General features: G+C 38.6%; 3 protein-coding genes across 3 annotated transcripts in view; all 3 read left to right on the forward strand.

Moving 5' to 3' along the window:
• Positions 1–1238: 1238 nt before the first annotated feature.
• Positions 1239–17012, forward strand: part of LOC105395324 (rho-related GTP-binding protein RhoN) — a 94250-nt gene continuing 78476 nt past the window's right edge. Inside the window, exon 1 of the mRNA XM_048622662.1 lies at positions 1239–1481. The gene's annotated coding sequence lies outside the window, so the exon portion shown is untranslated. The remainder of the gene's footprint in view (positions 1482–17012) is intronic.
• On the forward strand, positions 10741–14804 carry LOC125489587. The gene is made up of 3 exons (XM_048625776.1): positions 10741–11081; positions 11164–14547; positions 14762–14804. The coding sequence occupies exons 2-3, from the start codon at positions 11282–11284 to the stop codon at positions 14802–14804; spliced, it is 3309 nt and encodes a 1102-aa protein (XP_048481733.1). The 5' UTR covers positions 10741–11081; positions 11164–11281.
• LOC125488890 lies at positions 14501–16954 on the forward strand. Its single transcript, XM_048622669.1, has 2 exons — positions 14501–14845; positions 16311–16954. Exons 1-2 carry the CDS (start codon positions 14809–14811, stop codon positions 16718–16720), a joined length of 447 nt encoding a protein of 148 aa, XP_048478626.1. The 5' UTR covers positions 14501–14808; the 3' UTR covers positions 16721–16954.

The raw sequence follows: 17012 nt of genomic DNA on the forward strand, positions 1-17012 counted from the left end.
TTTTTTACTCTAATTTTAAATAAGTGGCCGTGAATAGTTTATTAATTATACTTACAAATCAGTTTTATAATATTACTTATAGATATTATTACTTAACAGATCTTGTAAAAGGAGGACTCCAAATAGTTTTAGGCTTTACATACATAACCTGACCAATAAATCGATATACTTACTTAGTTAATTTGATGCGAGGTAAAAAGCGAACGCCCATGGCTAATATTATCACAATAAGTCGGTAAATACAATTTTAAGATAAAGAATTGTAGTTGGTCCTATTTAACTCTCCAGATTTAAATCCAAGACACTTTTGTGATAAATTAGTTACCGACAAAGTCCAACATGTGGATCAGGATTCAGGTACCTCGTTTTTTTACTCGAAAGATCGTGTCGTTGTTGTACCAAATTAGGCAATTTACGTTGAGTTTCATATTTATTATCATAGGTATAACATATAACTACCTACTTATATTTTACAAATGGCTTTGATTTTTCTCACACAAAAGATGGGGTTTCTTTAGGGTCAGTACCAGCAAGAGATTTTCTAAGAAGAAGTTTCAATACTTAATCAAGTTAAGTGGTTTCCTAGAACCTACTTCCTTACTCTCTTTCTCAATAGAACTCAATAACGTCTGAAAGTCACATCTCAACAGACACGTAAAATAAAGAAAGCAATGTACTAAAGTTTTATTACGTAAAATGAAATTCTTCATTCCATTACATGAGCTCGGACTCCCATGAGAACTTTGCGTCGGAGAAATAAAGGAATCATTCCTTACTGTGAAAACAATGAAACCCCATTTTTGTTCCAGAAATAAATAGGGGCAGAACAAAAAATGGAGGCAACCATGCTGCTCCACAGATTCCACAATGCGCTATTGTCGAGATAGTTTGCGCTGCACCACAAATTGAATATAAAAATTTCACGTTTCAATCATCTTAATGTCGAAATATACTTCATCCCTTTCTTTCGGAACTGGCCATTGTATCTACTGTCCTTTTCGGTGAGCCCTAGACGCAGCTCTGGTTATCGACGCGACAAGAGCTAACAGCTCATCAACTACAATCTAAATGTGCCTTTGTTAATTGTGTCTTTAAGTTGAGGTTGGCGTAATTTTATCTTGTCCGTAGGTTGTTCACACACCCCTGAATGGCTGATGTTCGTAGTATTTGAATGAAACTGCTCACATTCAAGATAGAAAGCCACTCACTCCCATCCCAATGAGTCACTCACACTCAGTCTCAGTTCAGTTTCGCTCCGACCGGCAGTGAGTACGGACGTACGTTCTATCAATTCGCTTCCCCAGTACCGGTAACCTAACAAGACCAAAAGGACGTTTGTTGTCGAAATTAATTGTAATTACCTGCATGTTTAATCTTACGAGTGAAGTTTAAATTATGTGTGTCAGTTAAGTGTTTTAATTTGTGTTTTTTTGTGATCTGACGTTAATTAGTGTTTACGGGACATCGAGCTGCAAGTAAAGGTATGTCAACCAGTTTTCCTATGGCATTTAGTTTTTAAATACAAAGTACTGGGACGGATATGGCCGATTTCCTTTAATATGCAGTACGGAATGGGTTTTTTCTCCGCAGGACCGTGGGAAGGAATTTATGCAATCGCCAATAGTTTTTAGTACGTAAAATTATTTTTATTAAGATACTTACATACTTGGTTATATTGTTTTATTGACGATTTAGATAACGCAATGATGTTATTAAAATAAAAAGTATCTAAGTAAGTACTTACTTATTATGTACGTACTTAATTATTTTTTTACCTTGATTTAATTTATCAAAGTGCATAGATAGCGGTAGGTAGTCCCTTAAAAAGGTAAAATGAGTTAATTGAAATCATGTCCACCTTATACCGGTCTACCCTGCAATGCTTTTGAAATTATCATACTTAATATTGTTTATAACGTAAAAATATATTAGTTCCTAATATAATATGTACTTAACAATATTATCACTAGTAAAGGTGGTAGGTACCTATTTTGGTAAGAGTTACTTATCGATTATCGTTCAAAAAGCAACAGTACTATCTACCTACTTACCTATCTACAGTAATCTACAATATCTATTGATATAAATAATATAAATAATTAAAGTAGGTCACAAAATAAAATATAAGTATCTTACTTAAGAACCTAATAAATATAATTAGGTAGCTATCTTAAATAAACAGTAAAATCAATTAAGCAAGTAATACCAGACTATTTACGAAGATAAGAAACACGATAAATTGATAACTAAGTTACTAACTACCTAAATATCCAAGATTGTAAACCACGTTATCACTACAGTATGCAGCAGTCCCAATTTCGATGATGATTTTTGCTATCGATATCGGGTTCGGTTAGGGTGAGGCCCCATTGGCGCTTTGCACTGAGTTGAGCATTGAGCACGATGAAATTCCAGTGTAATTTACACTGTAGCAGAGCCTGTATCGTGGAATCTACATATATATTTATGTTCATATACTTACATAGAGGTATATTTTTTTATTTTGAGGCAAAAATATCAAATTTCTAAAAACAACATGGCGTTTATTATGCTCGGAGGCAGGTTCATCTGTTTGCACAAAATATAAGCTAATAAGTAAGCATAAACGGAAATGTGTTTTACAAACAAAATAACACAAACTTAACAATACATATTAAATGGACCTACTTACATTATGTATATCCAGTTAAAATACTTATGTTTGCTATGTAAACAAAATGTAAAGGGTTCTTGTATTACGTTAGGTACATAGGTACCTACTAGGTAGGTACAGTTTTTCCTACGCTGCAAGTCTGTTTGGTCCTATTGGCAGCCCTATGGTTAAGAGTGTTAAGACCACGGGGTAACTACACTCGCTAGCAATGAAAAAGTTCCACCCACGTGACTTTAGATATGTTGCTATGACACTGGAACTTTTTCATTGCTTACGAGTGTATAAAGTAGATAATTACATAGTACATAACATAACATACCAAATCTCCTTAAAATTTAAACTTAAAAGGCACGAAATCTGACCAGTTTTCGTAATTTTTATGCATTTGGAACGGTACGAAAATTCCTACATTTAAGTATTTATTTGTCGTGGCCACTCGTGGCGCATGCAGTAAAATTACCTACTGAACAGGTTTTGACGTGGTTTTAACACTGTGACATAACTAGCCCACCATCCGGTTAGCCAAGCTCGATCGAAGGTGATATGAATCACTCTTATTATAATGGCATTAAGGTCACACTCTATGAATGTTAATTTAGCGTAACCTGCGTAACCCGTAGTTAAACTGTGTGGAACACAGTTGATTCTTAATTGTGCGTAAAAAGGTTTGTGAAACTTACTCTTCTGTTTTTTGTGACCTAGAAATTTAAGATACAAAGGTATTTAAATAAAATTGGCTTCATGGTGCAACGTTGGTCGTGTTTCAGTCATAAAGTTGGTTCTCATGTTTATTCCAATCAGTGCAGCCGTTCTAATATTTCGCATAAGTACCTACATAGTTATTTTGTCATAATTTACTTATCAGGTTTTTTTTTTATTTTATTTCATTTCATTCATCGCATTTTGGCAGCATTATTTAATCCATCGCCAACGTTAAAACCCCCGACACAATACTAAAAGTCGCATAACTTTTGAACGGCTAAGCCGATTTTGATAAAATATGGCTAAGAACACTCGAGGTAACATTACCTATGACCCCAAAACAAAAAATAAATCGAAAATCGGTTGAGCCTTATGCGAGCTACGCTACCACTGACAAATACACAAACACACAGTTGCACAACACGTTAAACTTATAACACCCATCTTTTTCTTCCGCGGTAAAATTAAACTTATAACTATGCTCATTTCTTTTTGGCTGGTTAAAAAGTGCGGATAACAAGAGCTAGATCTTAAATGCAAATGCTCGTGACATACCAACACGTAGGTACCTACCTACACCTCCAGTCGTTGTGCCCACGATCTGTCCTTGTATGAGAATTTGTATGATTCGTATACGAGACGCTCTGGGACTGGGCCCGTTTCGTATAACTTACAATTTATGGTGCAAGTCTCTGAGAAATCGACAATGATTCATCGGTGAGGTGGACGTTGATATTTTTGATGAAATAGAGTTTGAAAAATAATAAGCTCTGACGTAGGCATATCCTATTACTATAGATAATAAGAAATCATCGATTTATCATTAAAGTAAATTTTAGCAAACAGATAAAACATAATAAAATCGATCAATTTATTTCTACATCTTCACAGACAGAAGCAAACCTCACACCTCTCTTTTCCAGTCTGTGGTTAAAATTGCCATTGTTGTTTATACAAACGGGGTCTCGATGCTATTTATAGGAAGGCTAACAATAAGGAATGCGCTTTTTATACGTTGTTCAGAGTTGGATGGATGGTTGAGCTAAGAGTATTGACGAGTGTTTCTTGTTGTATTGTAAGGAAACAAGATAGAAACTCATCGCTTTAACTCCCACATTTTATACATAATTCATGTTTCTCTTAGTGCGTAGTATGACTAGTATGTCTTGTCTGTATGTACTTTGCACTTTATATGTATAGGTGGCATAGGTGAATTTATAATGATTGTATGTAGTAAATACCTACTTGTCTCCTAACCTACAGGGTTGACTGGAAGAGATTTTAGGCGATAAGTCCGGCTTTGTACCTATACTAGTTAAGTTTAAATTTCTCAACCTTTTTTATCCTAACTAATATTATAAATGCGAAAGTAACTGTGTCTGTCTGTCTGTCTGTCTGTCTGTCTGTCTGTTACTCTTTCACGCCAAAACTACTGAACGGATTTGAATGAAATTTGGTACACATACGGTCTAGACCCTGGGAAAGAACATAGGCTACTTTTTATCCCGGAATTCCCACGGAAAAACTTTTTAAGGCGAAGCGAAGCGAAGCGCGCGGGAACAGCTATAGGATAATAAAGCGTTTCAATAAATAAATAAAGATTAATATTATTGAAATTATACTACAATTTGCAAACCAACTCACTTAAGACATTCTTTCTACTTTTGCAATTTAACATTCCTTTTACTTTATAAATCCGTGTCTTTGCCTTGTTTAAGATAAATTGCACTTTAAAAGTCAAGTTATGTAAAGAGGGTAAATTGTCTGCTTAGTTGGCTGACTTATTTTTAGGGTTATAGGTATTTTGATTTAAAGTTAAGCGTGTTGGGAACCCTCCCACAGGGACCAGGCTTAGAAGGTCTCTTCTACATATAGTTTTAGTTATGTACATAGGTTTAGTTTGTATAATATATAGGTAGTTTAGTTTGTAATTGTAAATTATATAAATTATGTAAATAATTGTATGTTAATAAAAAAAATAAGTAGGTAAAAAAAAAAATAAAAAAAAAAAGATAATAAGTAAGGTTAAAACGGATATAGTACGTATGTATATTGAATTAATGTCATGCTTAAAAGCAACCTTTTTTGGTGTCAGAAATTTACAAAATCCACTGTGGACTATTACTAAAGTCGATTTTATTCGATCTACTAAACTGAACTCACAAATAATAATTACTAGGTATTTACTTATCAATAGAAGAGCCAGAATGTTTTTCTCATCAACAGACACGAGTACAAGGCAAACTGATATCACCCCTCCCTTTTGTCCCAGTTTAAGTTGTACAGAACCCTCCAACATATTTTATAAATATTAAGAAAGTAGGTTGTGTACTTTTTCAAGTTGTTCACCTTAAGTATTTCTTGTTTGTTTATTTTATGAGTAACTCTTAAATGGAGGTGAGTTTTTGTTAAATGTTAATACATAATAGGTAGGTATAATGATTAATCACGCGCCAGAGTTACGCAATGAAAAAGTTCCAGAGGCGCGAGCATAGGATTCGATTCTATTTTCGAATCTACACGAACGGTCGCTTTTACCAAACGCTAAACGTATTTAAATCAAATTTTAAATACATTTTGTACTAACTGACAGACGTATGACAGGCTACTAAATACGTTTAACGTTTGGTGAAATTCCACCTAACATGGAAAAAACAAATTTGCCTTACATTTTGACAGTGACATTTGACGATACGCAACCAATACGCAACGTAAACGGAGGTTTCGAATCCTGTGCTCGGGCAACAGTTTAATATGGAACGTCAATGGCAAGTGGAACTTTTTTATTGCACGTGAGTCGTGAGTGTATTAATTTTATTTATTTATACTTATAATATTATTGCACATATTACAAAAGTAGATGTACAATCAGGTGGACTTAATGCTATAAGAGCATTATCTACCAGTCAACCTGCATGAGTAATTCATATATTTATGTAGATAGGTACTTAAAACAAAATACTTTGCTTTCAGTTAAAAGGTGGATGGATGAGCATTCAGCAAAAAGTGTACTTACTCAATATTCTTCTGTAATACTTAATATTTCAATAAACCATCTATTCCCTAAATGGATTAATATACGTTCGATAAGTTATAAACTTTCAAAGTTTGACGTGGACTCCCTAAAGCATTTTGCTAGTTTGATTGTTTATAATTCGACGACCGAATGGCGTAGTGGTTAGTGACCTGACTACTGAGCCGATGGTCCCGGGTTCGATTCCCGGCTGGGGCAGATATTTGTTTACACACAGATATTTGTTCTCGGGTCTTGGATGGATGTGCCCGTAAAATGGCAATAGACCCGCCCCCTATTACATTGGGACTAACACAACACTCTGGCGAAAAGTGGGTGCAGCAATGCACCTCTGCCTACCCCGCAAGGGAGTACATTAGTACAAGGCGTGAGTGCGTGTTTTTTTTTTTGTTTATAATTGGATTGGTTATGTATTTTGAATTTATATATATTGAAATCATTGGGTATGTCTTGATAATTATACTTAAAATCTTATAGGTTTTTATTCTAAAACAAATACCTATTTAAACTTGCGTATGATACCTATTAAACCTAACGCAGATAAATAATCTAACTGTAACAGACTAACAGACAAAAAACAAATGACAATGGTACTGCAGCAGGTTTATTAAATAGATTGCTTATTGTATAATATAATACATAACAGCCATGTAGGCTACACAATGCCGCTGAGATCACACGACCTTTACCTTAGCTGGTTATTGTCTTCTGTTTGCAATTATTCCGTAATAAGCTGTAAATTATAGTTGACTGGTTACTAGGTGGTTATATACCTAGTAGATTACCTAGGTGTATTAGATGTGTGTGACTTTTATGATTTACCTAGCCGCAGCTGAGATTCTCATGTCATAAACACTGTTGTACGACCATCGTGGAACCGTAAAACTGGATTCATTCACACGAAGGTCTGAGAAACGTTTTTAAAATGCGACGCGTTTTGTTTCACGCTATTTTATCTTATCCTAACTAATCCTAACTAATATTATAAATGCGAAAGTAACTGTGTCTGTCTGTCTGTCTGTCTGTCTGTCTGTTACTCTTTCACGCCAAAACTACTGAACGGATTTGAAAGAAATTTGGTATACATACGGTCTAGACCCTGGTAAAGAACATAGGCTACTTTTTATCCCGGAATTCCCACGGGAAAACTTTTTAAGGCGAAGCGAAGCGCGCGGGAACAGCTAGTAGTAAATAAATTTGTACTATCCAGTTCTTAACTTTGAAAATAGAAAAAAAAAATATATACTTAAAAGGCGTATTGTATAAAAAGAATCTTTAGAACATCAACTAGGTACTGAATGCATTCATTTTATATACTTATACTGTTAACTCGTTGGCTATAGGACTATGGGTACTTTTACATAGTTCTATCTGCAGTTTCCACTTACATACCAACCAATGTGTATGCAGTAGGTGAGTACACTGAGTACTGAGTACACATGGCACTCAGCAAAAGCAATCGCCGTAATGGGAGTGATTACGAGTCCCTGTGACGCGAGAAGCGATGTTGGATACGTTGGAATTGAAAACGTGCACCGGTTCAGCTTTTCACTTAGTAATTATGTGAACGGTGCAACGCTGGTGGAGGTACCATCAACATATTGTGTCAGGCCTTGGGCTACAATACCTACATTATTTTATGTTATAAGAAGATAATATATGATATGTTATACTGTTACTTATAAATAAATTTCAGGACTGAACTTGGCACCCATTTCGATCTCACTTTATTTTGTCGTTGAAGTCAACTACCACACACACACTCACGCTTTGTACTAATGTACTCCCTTGCGGGGTAGGCAGAGGTGCATTGCTGCACCCACTTTTCGCCAGAGTGATATGTTAGTCCCAATGTAATAGGGGGCGGGCCTATTGCCATTTTACGGGCACATCCAAGACCCGAGAACGAATATAACAAACAGTCAACTACCAAGGCATAATTATCATAATATTGAACTTGGCTCTCATTTCACATTTATGTTTTTGATTGGATAAAAGTTACAACAATCAACTGGTGAAAGCTCAGTAAAAGCTTCCGAATACGAAGCCAGTTAACAAACGCTAGGCAAATGGCAATTTTCTCATTGTCTACAGAAACAATATGTCATTTATTTTCACCTTTATAGCAACCGGAATCGTTTATTTTTCTGTTGCATCAGGAAAACAATAGAATTGTAATTTCCCTATGAAGTAAGTTCCTTTATATTTCCTTTCTGTTAGCTTAGTTTCTATTTATTGCGATAACTTAATTAATAGGTACTCGTATATATAAATGGGAATATTATCAGCCGACGAACAGCTCAGTTGTATGGCTGATATTGTAAGTGTTAGTTTTAAAGATTATTTTGATTTGATAATTCAATACAAACACGAAATACAAACTACATTTCTTCTTTTTAGCTTGCGGTAATAGCTGTTTATAAAATTCGTTTTTTTACATTTACATGTATATGCACAGGGTGGCCCAGAGAGTGACGTCCAAAGGAAAAATGTTGATTCCTTAGGTCAAGGGGTAGCCAAATCACCCCCATGTATGTTCAGCAATTTTTTGTAGTTTAAGAGGTATGTGTTTTTTTGTAGTTTAAGAGGTGCATGATTTTTTTAAATAATTTTCTAAGAAATTTGACCTCAGTGGATTAATTATTGTTTATTATTTTTTGGATCACTTTTATTTTTGTGACATCCTCATGAGTAAAAAACTGTTCTTAGTCCTTCGAGAGGACAGCAGTGGCCTCTCGCTCAGGCTGTGAGCAAGGATAGTCATGATCACCCTCGCTGACCAGGCTTCTCTGGGTGATGAAAAGTGACAGTTAGCGATAACAAACCCATGTAGCGACAGCTGATTCACTGTTTATCAAGAACGGGTTAGATCTGGATTTCCCACGATGTTTTCTTTTGAATTACTTAGGTCCCTATATCTTATATTATAATAAAATATGTATCCAAGACCCTATTCGGCACAAATCAGCAACCCCTGTGTCCCTGGTGCATTATAGGTACAGGATGGAATTTAATCATTGAACTCCAAGTTGTTGGTTCAATTTGTCCAACATTCTGAACAACTTTCCTGATACCCTACCACCACCGACATAAACAGCGTCGCTTTCCTCTCAAATATCGGTCGGATCCATACAAGTTTCAAGGTGGTGGTAGCCCCACAGCACGTATTTTTTCGCGACCACCATCCATAATGAAAGTTACAGTAAGTACACAATGAGCAATGTTATGTAGATTCATTGACCTGAGGACCACGGATAAAATTCCCGCTTCTATAACCCTTCCAAGTCTTCAAACCCGTTATCTAGGTCCATATGAATGATGCATGGCTGCCAAAATTCGCTTGGATACTAAATAAATAAATAACTAGGTGTGTTATTTCTGCTGAAGCCCGACATGTTTACAATTCGGGTTCGCAAAGTAGAAAAAAAAATATTGTTTTTTTTTTATCAGAACGCGCAATAGTTTACGAGGCCGCAGAATTGAGAGTTTTGTGTTTTTATATGAAATGGGTGTTTTTATATTATTTGTTACGGAAGATGTGGCACGTTCAAATAACTATCTAATGTAATGTATAAAACAAACGGCCGTCTTGTAGGTCTTCTTTAAACACTAGTTTAGCTCTAATGTATGTAGTTTAAATTTAAATAGTAAACTTATCCATAAATCACATTAGGTACCTAGTTACCTACACTACACGTAAACTCGTGACGTCATACAACTTTCACTTGAATACATTCTGAGGTTCAAAGTACTTGCCCGTGAATTGTGCGGTAACTCGGGCCAGTGAATGGGCCAGTAGACAATGGTATAGCTATTATGTAAAAAGAAATTGTGACCTTTGAGTAGGTAATAAATTAAGCAAATTATTAGGTAATTATGTCTCTCTTGATTCGTATCGAGACATATAATATTGGTACCTTCGTTTGAAACCTAAAGAGATTTTGACGTTGTAGGATCGTTCATTTTCGAAGGTAAACGTTATCTCTGTGAAATCTCGACGCATATACATACATATAAAACAACAACAAAATATAATATTCGCGCCATACTGACACTAGTTCTTAAGAATAAATTGTACATACAACTATGGATCTTATAAATCTGAAATAAAGGAATTGAATAATAATTGTAAAAGAATATTTCTTGACAAACCTGCTGTTGAAGACGCACGCACACATGCATATGACCTATAGACGACGCACACAACTACAGATGGTCATCAACCAATCACACGGCGCCGCGATGTCGTGATAAATCATTTCATTGGCTATTTACATGTTCCCTTCCCCTTGTCCTCGATCTATGTAACCAAAAATTATTAATATATTACCTGTTTGAGTTTTGAACGATAAACATCTTTTATTTCCAAAATCCTGCCACTATTCTCAGTTAGGACAATTTCAGCAAAAGTAAAAGTTGGCTAGATAAAGTAGCAAACATAATTGGACCTACGAAGCCAAATATAAATACCAAGGAACGACGACCTATGGACATATTTAACGTGATTGGGAATCACGTGGCACGAGATTGAAGACGCAATTTCCCTGAGCTCATTCCCTGGAAACCAAGGAGCTACTGGACAGGAGTGGACAGAGGACACTGGATACCACTGCAAAATCAGTCTAGAGGAGGAGCGAGGAACTAGACGGCCAAAAGTTCCACGTGGACACGATACCTACGCCACGCACCACGGTACGATCAGCCATCCCATCCTACTCCTATCCCACCTATATATACTTCTTTTGTGTAAACACAGTGCTTAAATTAATTCCAGTGTTATATAACGTGACCGATCCGTTATCTCGCCGGTGACCGGCCACGCGGCATCCGCCCGCCTCCCGTCTACTTAGTGCAACACACGTGAGTACCTTCTCTTTTCACTTGCCACCAAAATGTCTTTAGAGCCATCTGCACCCAGGTCTAGTGCCAAGTCCCCCACACGAGGTGTTACAGACGAACTTACTGACAAACTAATTCGCGAACTTGTTAGGAAACGTGGCATAGTCAAAGGTAGACTCACTAGGTTTTCTAATTATCTAGCCAACGTGGCCAAGGGTAGTGTTTTAAAAGCGCAAGATCGCATTGATTTAAAACTACGCATTCAAGGGGCTACTAGCCTATTTGCTGAGTTTAATGAACTCCAAACTAAATTAGAAGAATCTGTTAATGAGTGTGATTTAAATAGCCAGTTAGATCAACGTGAACAGTTCGAGGATTCTTACTACGGCACCATTGCGCAGGCCGAGTTAATTCTCAACAGTGGAGAGGTCACTAACAGTTCTCACAGTAGTAGCAATAAAAACCTTCTTAAATCAGTGCAATTGCCCACCATTTCTATGCCCACCTTCGACGGCTCATTCGAGCGTTGGTTAGAGTTCAGGGACACGTTCTCATCACTCGTACACAACTCAACAGATATTACCAATATTCAGAAATTCCATTATCTGAAATCATCACTGAAAGGAAGCGCTGCACTTATCATTGATGCACTAGAGTTCTCTTCGGATAATTATAATGTCGCCTGGGAATTGTTGTTAAACCGGTACAACAACAATAGATTGCTAGTTCAAAACCATATTAAAGCTTTGTTTAACTTAAATCCATTACCCAAAGAGTCAGCTGCTTTAATTAGAACATTAATTGATACAATTCTAAAAAACTTAAGGGCACTTAATATGCTCGGTGAACCAACACAACATTGGGACACTCTTGTCGTGTATATGATTGTATCAAAGCTGGATAAAACGACTGAACGCGAGTGGGAGCAATATAAAGGCTCCTTACTTGCACAAAAGGATTCGAAAATACCCATTAAGGTCGACGATATAATTAAATTCCTTGAAGATCGGGCTGACATGTTAGAAACATTGCATTTGTCGCACAGTAAAGAAAGTCTAGACCATAAAAAACAAAGCGCACCTAAGACTTATAATTCTTCACACTGTAATGTTTCTACCAACAATAACAAACCGCAAGATCGTAGTAATTCGATTACTTCGCGTCCTAAAAAACTATGTCTCATGTGTAATGCGAATCACCCAATTTATTCGTGTCAAAAGTTCCTCGACATTAGTTTAGATTCGAAGTTAAAACTTATAGCCGAAAATAAGTTATGTCGTAATTGTTTACGTTCAGGACACGCGGTAGACGATTGCAGGTTTGGCCCCTGTAAGCGTTGCAATAAGAAACATAATTCAATAATTCACGTTGACGACAGCCCGGCTAGTCAATCAGTTGTTACTATACACGCAGTTACTGAAAAAAGCGTACCGTTACGTTTTCAGGAATCAGCTGATCGCGTCAATGACCCGAGTACCGTTACCTCTTTCACAACATGCGCTGTCCCTTTCAGTGATACTGAAACCAATCATTCATCTCACTCGCAGATTCAGGCACACAACGCACACACGCACACTCAGGCCGTAAAACCTGTTCTAGCGCAGCCTGTTCTACTATCCACCGCACTAGTCGAAGTAGCTGATGTCCATGGCCGTTTACATACCGCCCGCGCTCTTCTGGATAGTGGAAGCCAGCGATGCTTCATAACTAAATCATTTTGCGAGTTGCTAGGCGCACAATTAATACAGTCCACTCATGAAATACGCGGTGTAGGTGATTCTGTGACCCAATGTACGCAAACTTGTGTCATAGATATAAAATCGCACGTAAATACCTACACTAAAACTATACAATGTTATGTACTACCAAAAATAACATCAACAATGCCACCTGTATGTGAATTAAGCGCACAACAGTTCTGTATTCCAGACCACATACAGTTAGCAGACCCCACGTTCTTAGATTCCAAACAAATTGACATTTTAATAGGCGCGGATCAATTTTGGAATTTATTATGCGATGGTAAAATTAGATTACGTAAAGGACCATATTTACAATCTACCAAGCTAGGCTGGATCATATCCGGTCCGATTCACAATAATAATAATAATCATAATTCACGCGATGATACTAGGCGGGTTCATTGTCATTTCACGCAGACAATTGAAACTCAACTTAGAAAGTTTTGGGAGATCGAGGAAGCCTCCACTATCTCCGACAAGCGCACGGACGAGGAGCGCGCCTGCGAGGAGCACTTCGTGCGCACCACCACGCGCGCCGCCGACGGCAGGTTCTGCGTGCGCATCCCTCACAAACTGTCACCAGACACGCTAGGTGAATCCTATTCCCAGGCGGAGCGTCGCTTCTTAGCTTTAGAGCGGCGGCTGCAGCGTTCTGCTGAGTACAAACAGTTGTACAGTAATTTCATTCACGAATACGAAGATCTCGGGCACATGAGCCGCGTGGAGGCGCCCGGCAGCCCGCACTACTTCCTGCCGCACCACGGCGTGCTGCGGCCCGGCAGCAGCTCCAGCCCGCTGCGCACCGTGTTCGACGGCAGCGCCGCCACCTCCACCGGCGTGTCGCTCAACGACATACAGATGGTAGGGCCTCCTATACAGGGTGATTTAATCGATATCATGCTTCGCTTTCGACAATACCGCTATGTTGCTTGCGCTGACATTGCAAAAATGTACCGGCAGTGCTTGGTAGCTGAAGACCAACGCGACTTGCAGCTTATTCTCTGGCGCGATGAACCGACACAACCCATCAGCATTTATAAACTAAGAACCGTGACGTATGGGTTGGCTTCCTCAGCTTTCCTCAGCGTAAGGTGCTTGAAGCAATTAGCTGTCGAAAGTACTGATCCGGACGTCCAGCGAGTAATTAATTGCGATTTTTATGTCGACGATATGGTCACGGGTTTAGACGACAAAAATGATTTGTTAAAGCTTTGTACAAATGTTTCAAACACACTTCAGTCAGGCTGTTTTCCATTACGCAAATGGATTTACAACTTTGTACCCGATGATAGCAGCTATGATCAGCAGTCGGACTATAAATCATTCAATGATAATAACAATGATAACCATAGAACATTGGGCATAGGTTGGTCTCCCATCAGTGATGAATTTCATTTCAATACCAATTATAAAAACAATGAAAATTCTATTACAAAGCGCACTATCTTATCTAGCGTTTCTCAAATTTTCGACCCGCTAGGTTTCCTCAGTCCAACAATAATGCAAGCTAAGGTTCTATTGCAACGACTTTGGCTTCTAAAGATATCCTGGGACGATGAACTACCTAATGACGTCACGCAACTCTGGGTTCGATTCGTCTCATCATTACCTATTCTTGATAAAATAAGAATCCCGCGTCATGCTATAGGTATAAATCCAAAATTTATTGAATGTCACGTATTTGTCGACGCTTCTCAGTCGGCATATGGGACGTGTATTTACTTACGCACCATCAGTGCTGATAACGATAACACACCACACAGTGTTACAATGCGTTTGTTGTGTTCCAAGGGTCGCGTCGCGCCGATCAAGCCTGTCAGCATCCCGCGACTAGAGCTATGCGGTGCTTTGCTAGGTGCACGATTGTATACAAAGGTACGCGATTCCTTACGATGTGAGTTCAGCAACGTAGTTTTCTGGACTGACTCCACCATAGTGCTAGGCTGGCTTAAAATGGCACCTAACTTGTTAAAAACATTCGTGCAAAATAGGACTGCAGAAATTCACGATTTAACCAAAGATCTCCCGTGGCGTCATGTCAGTGGCAAAAAGAATCCGGCTGACCTAGTATCACGAGGCGTAGGGTTAGGTGATCTGTCTACCTCTTCTTTGTGGTGGGAGGGTCCTGAATTTCTTCACGATGTTAATTTCAATCACGAGCAAGTTCCCATTCATGCCGAGGTACCTACGTCGACTGAGCTGCCCGAGTTAAAATCAAACACTGTTTCGCTCGTTGCTGAGGATAACAGTGAGTCATTTGTGTTTCCTTTCACAAGATTTTCACAATATAATCGCATAAAGCACACCGTCGCGTATATGCTACGTTTTATTCATAATGCGCGCAATAAGAATAAACACAATAGGCGTACGGGCGCGGTTACCGTTTGTGAATTAAAAGAAGCCGAAAATAAACTAATAAAATTATGTCAATTAGAATCATTTCCGCAGGAATATAAAGCGTTATCTGCTAACGGTTCGTTGAAAAATAAACATAATTTGTCCAAGCTCAATCTATTTATAGATAAGGACGGTCTAATTCGCATTTTAGGCCGATTAGAAAATGCGCCTGACCTTGACTACGACAAAAAACACCCGGTGTTGATATCAGGTAAACATTACTTTGCGCTTTTGTTGTTTCGTTATGAGCATAGGCGACTGCTTCACAGCGCACAACAAGCGTTATTATTTAACATTCGCGAGTCGTGGTGGCCTATAGGAGGCCGAAACTTAGCTCGCAAGGTACTCCACGACTGTGTCACGTGTAGGCGCATTCGTGGTAAAACATTAACACCGTTGATGGGTAATTTACCGATACAGCGGATCACTCCGAGTTATCCGTTCAACCGTTGTGGTGTAGACTACGCAGGGCCAGTACTCGTCTTGAACCGTAAAGGGCGGGGCGCTAAAACAACCAAGGCCTATATATGCCTATTTGTCTGTCTAGCTACGCGGGCTATTCACTTAGAGCTAGCTAGTGACCTCTCGACTGAATCATATTTATTATGTCTAAAACGCTTAATTAGTCGTAGGGGTAAAGTATCCGAAATATTTTCAGACAATGGAAGAAATTTTCTAGGTCTAAAAAATGACTTTGCCAAGTTTCTCTCACAATGTAGTGACGAAATAAAAAGTTATGCTACCAGTGAAAACATAAAATTTTCCTTTATTCCTCCATTTTCCCCTCATTTTGGTGGCTTGTGGGAAGGGGGGGTAAAATCGTGCAAGTACCATTTACGTCGGGTGGTAGGTAATGCTCACCTAACGTATGAGGAGTTCAGCACTGTGTTGACGCAAATCGAGGCAGTCCTGAACTCCCGACCCCTAACTCCTATGTCCGCAGACCCAGATGACTTAACTCCACTTAGCCCTGGTCACTTCCTGGTTGGTCGGCCGCTGACGGCGCCCGCCTGCCCCGACTACAGCGCCACGCCCACGCACCGACTGTCACGATACCAAAGGCTGGAACAAATACGACAGCAATTCTGGTCCCGCTGGGCCAAGGAGTATGTTTCTGAGTTGCAGGTTCGAGTGAAGTGGTGGCAAAATAATACCGACCTTCAACCCAACACATTGGTCGTCATAAAAGACGACAACTTGCCGCCGTTGAAATGGCAAATGGGCCGCGTGGAGAAGACCTTCCCAGGCAAAGACGGGATCTCGAGGGTGGCCGACATCCGTACGTCCTCAGGCATCCTCAGACGACCGTACACGAAGATTTGTCCTCTTTCAGCTGATGGCCATGATACTTAATTACCTAAAATTTCATTGAAACTGGATCATTTCAAGGCCGGGGGCATGTTGAAGACGCACGCACACATGCATATGACCTATAGACGACGCACACAACTACAGATGGTCATCAACCAATCACACGGCGCCGCGATGTCGTGATAAATCATTTCATTGGCTATTTACATGTTCCCTTCCCCTTGTCCTCGATCTATGTAACCAAAAATTATTAATATATTACCTGTTTGAGTTTTGAACGATAAACATCTTTTATTTCCAAAATCCTGCCACTATTCTCAGTTAGGACAATTTC

Source organism: Plutella xylostella, chromosome 3, assembly GCF_932276165.1.
Source record: "Plutella xylostella chromosome 3, ilPluXylo3.1, whole genome shotgun sequence".
NCBI lineage: Eukaryota > Metazoa > Arthropoda > Insecta > Lepidoptera > Plutellidae > Plutella > Plutella xylostella.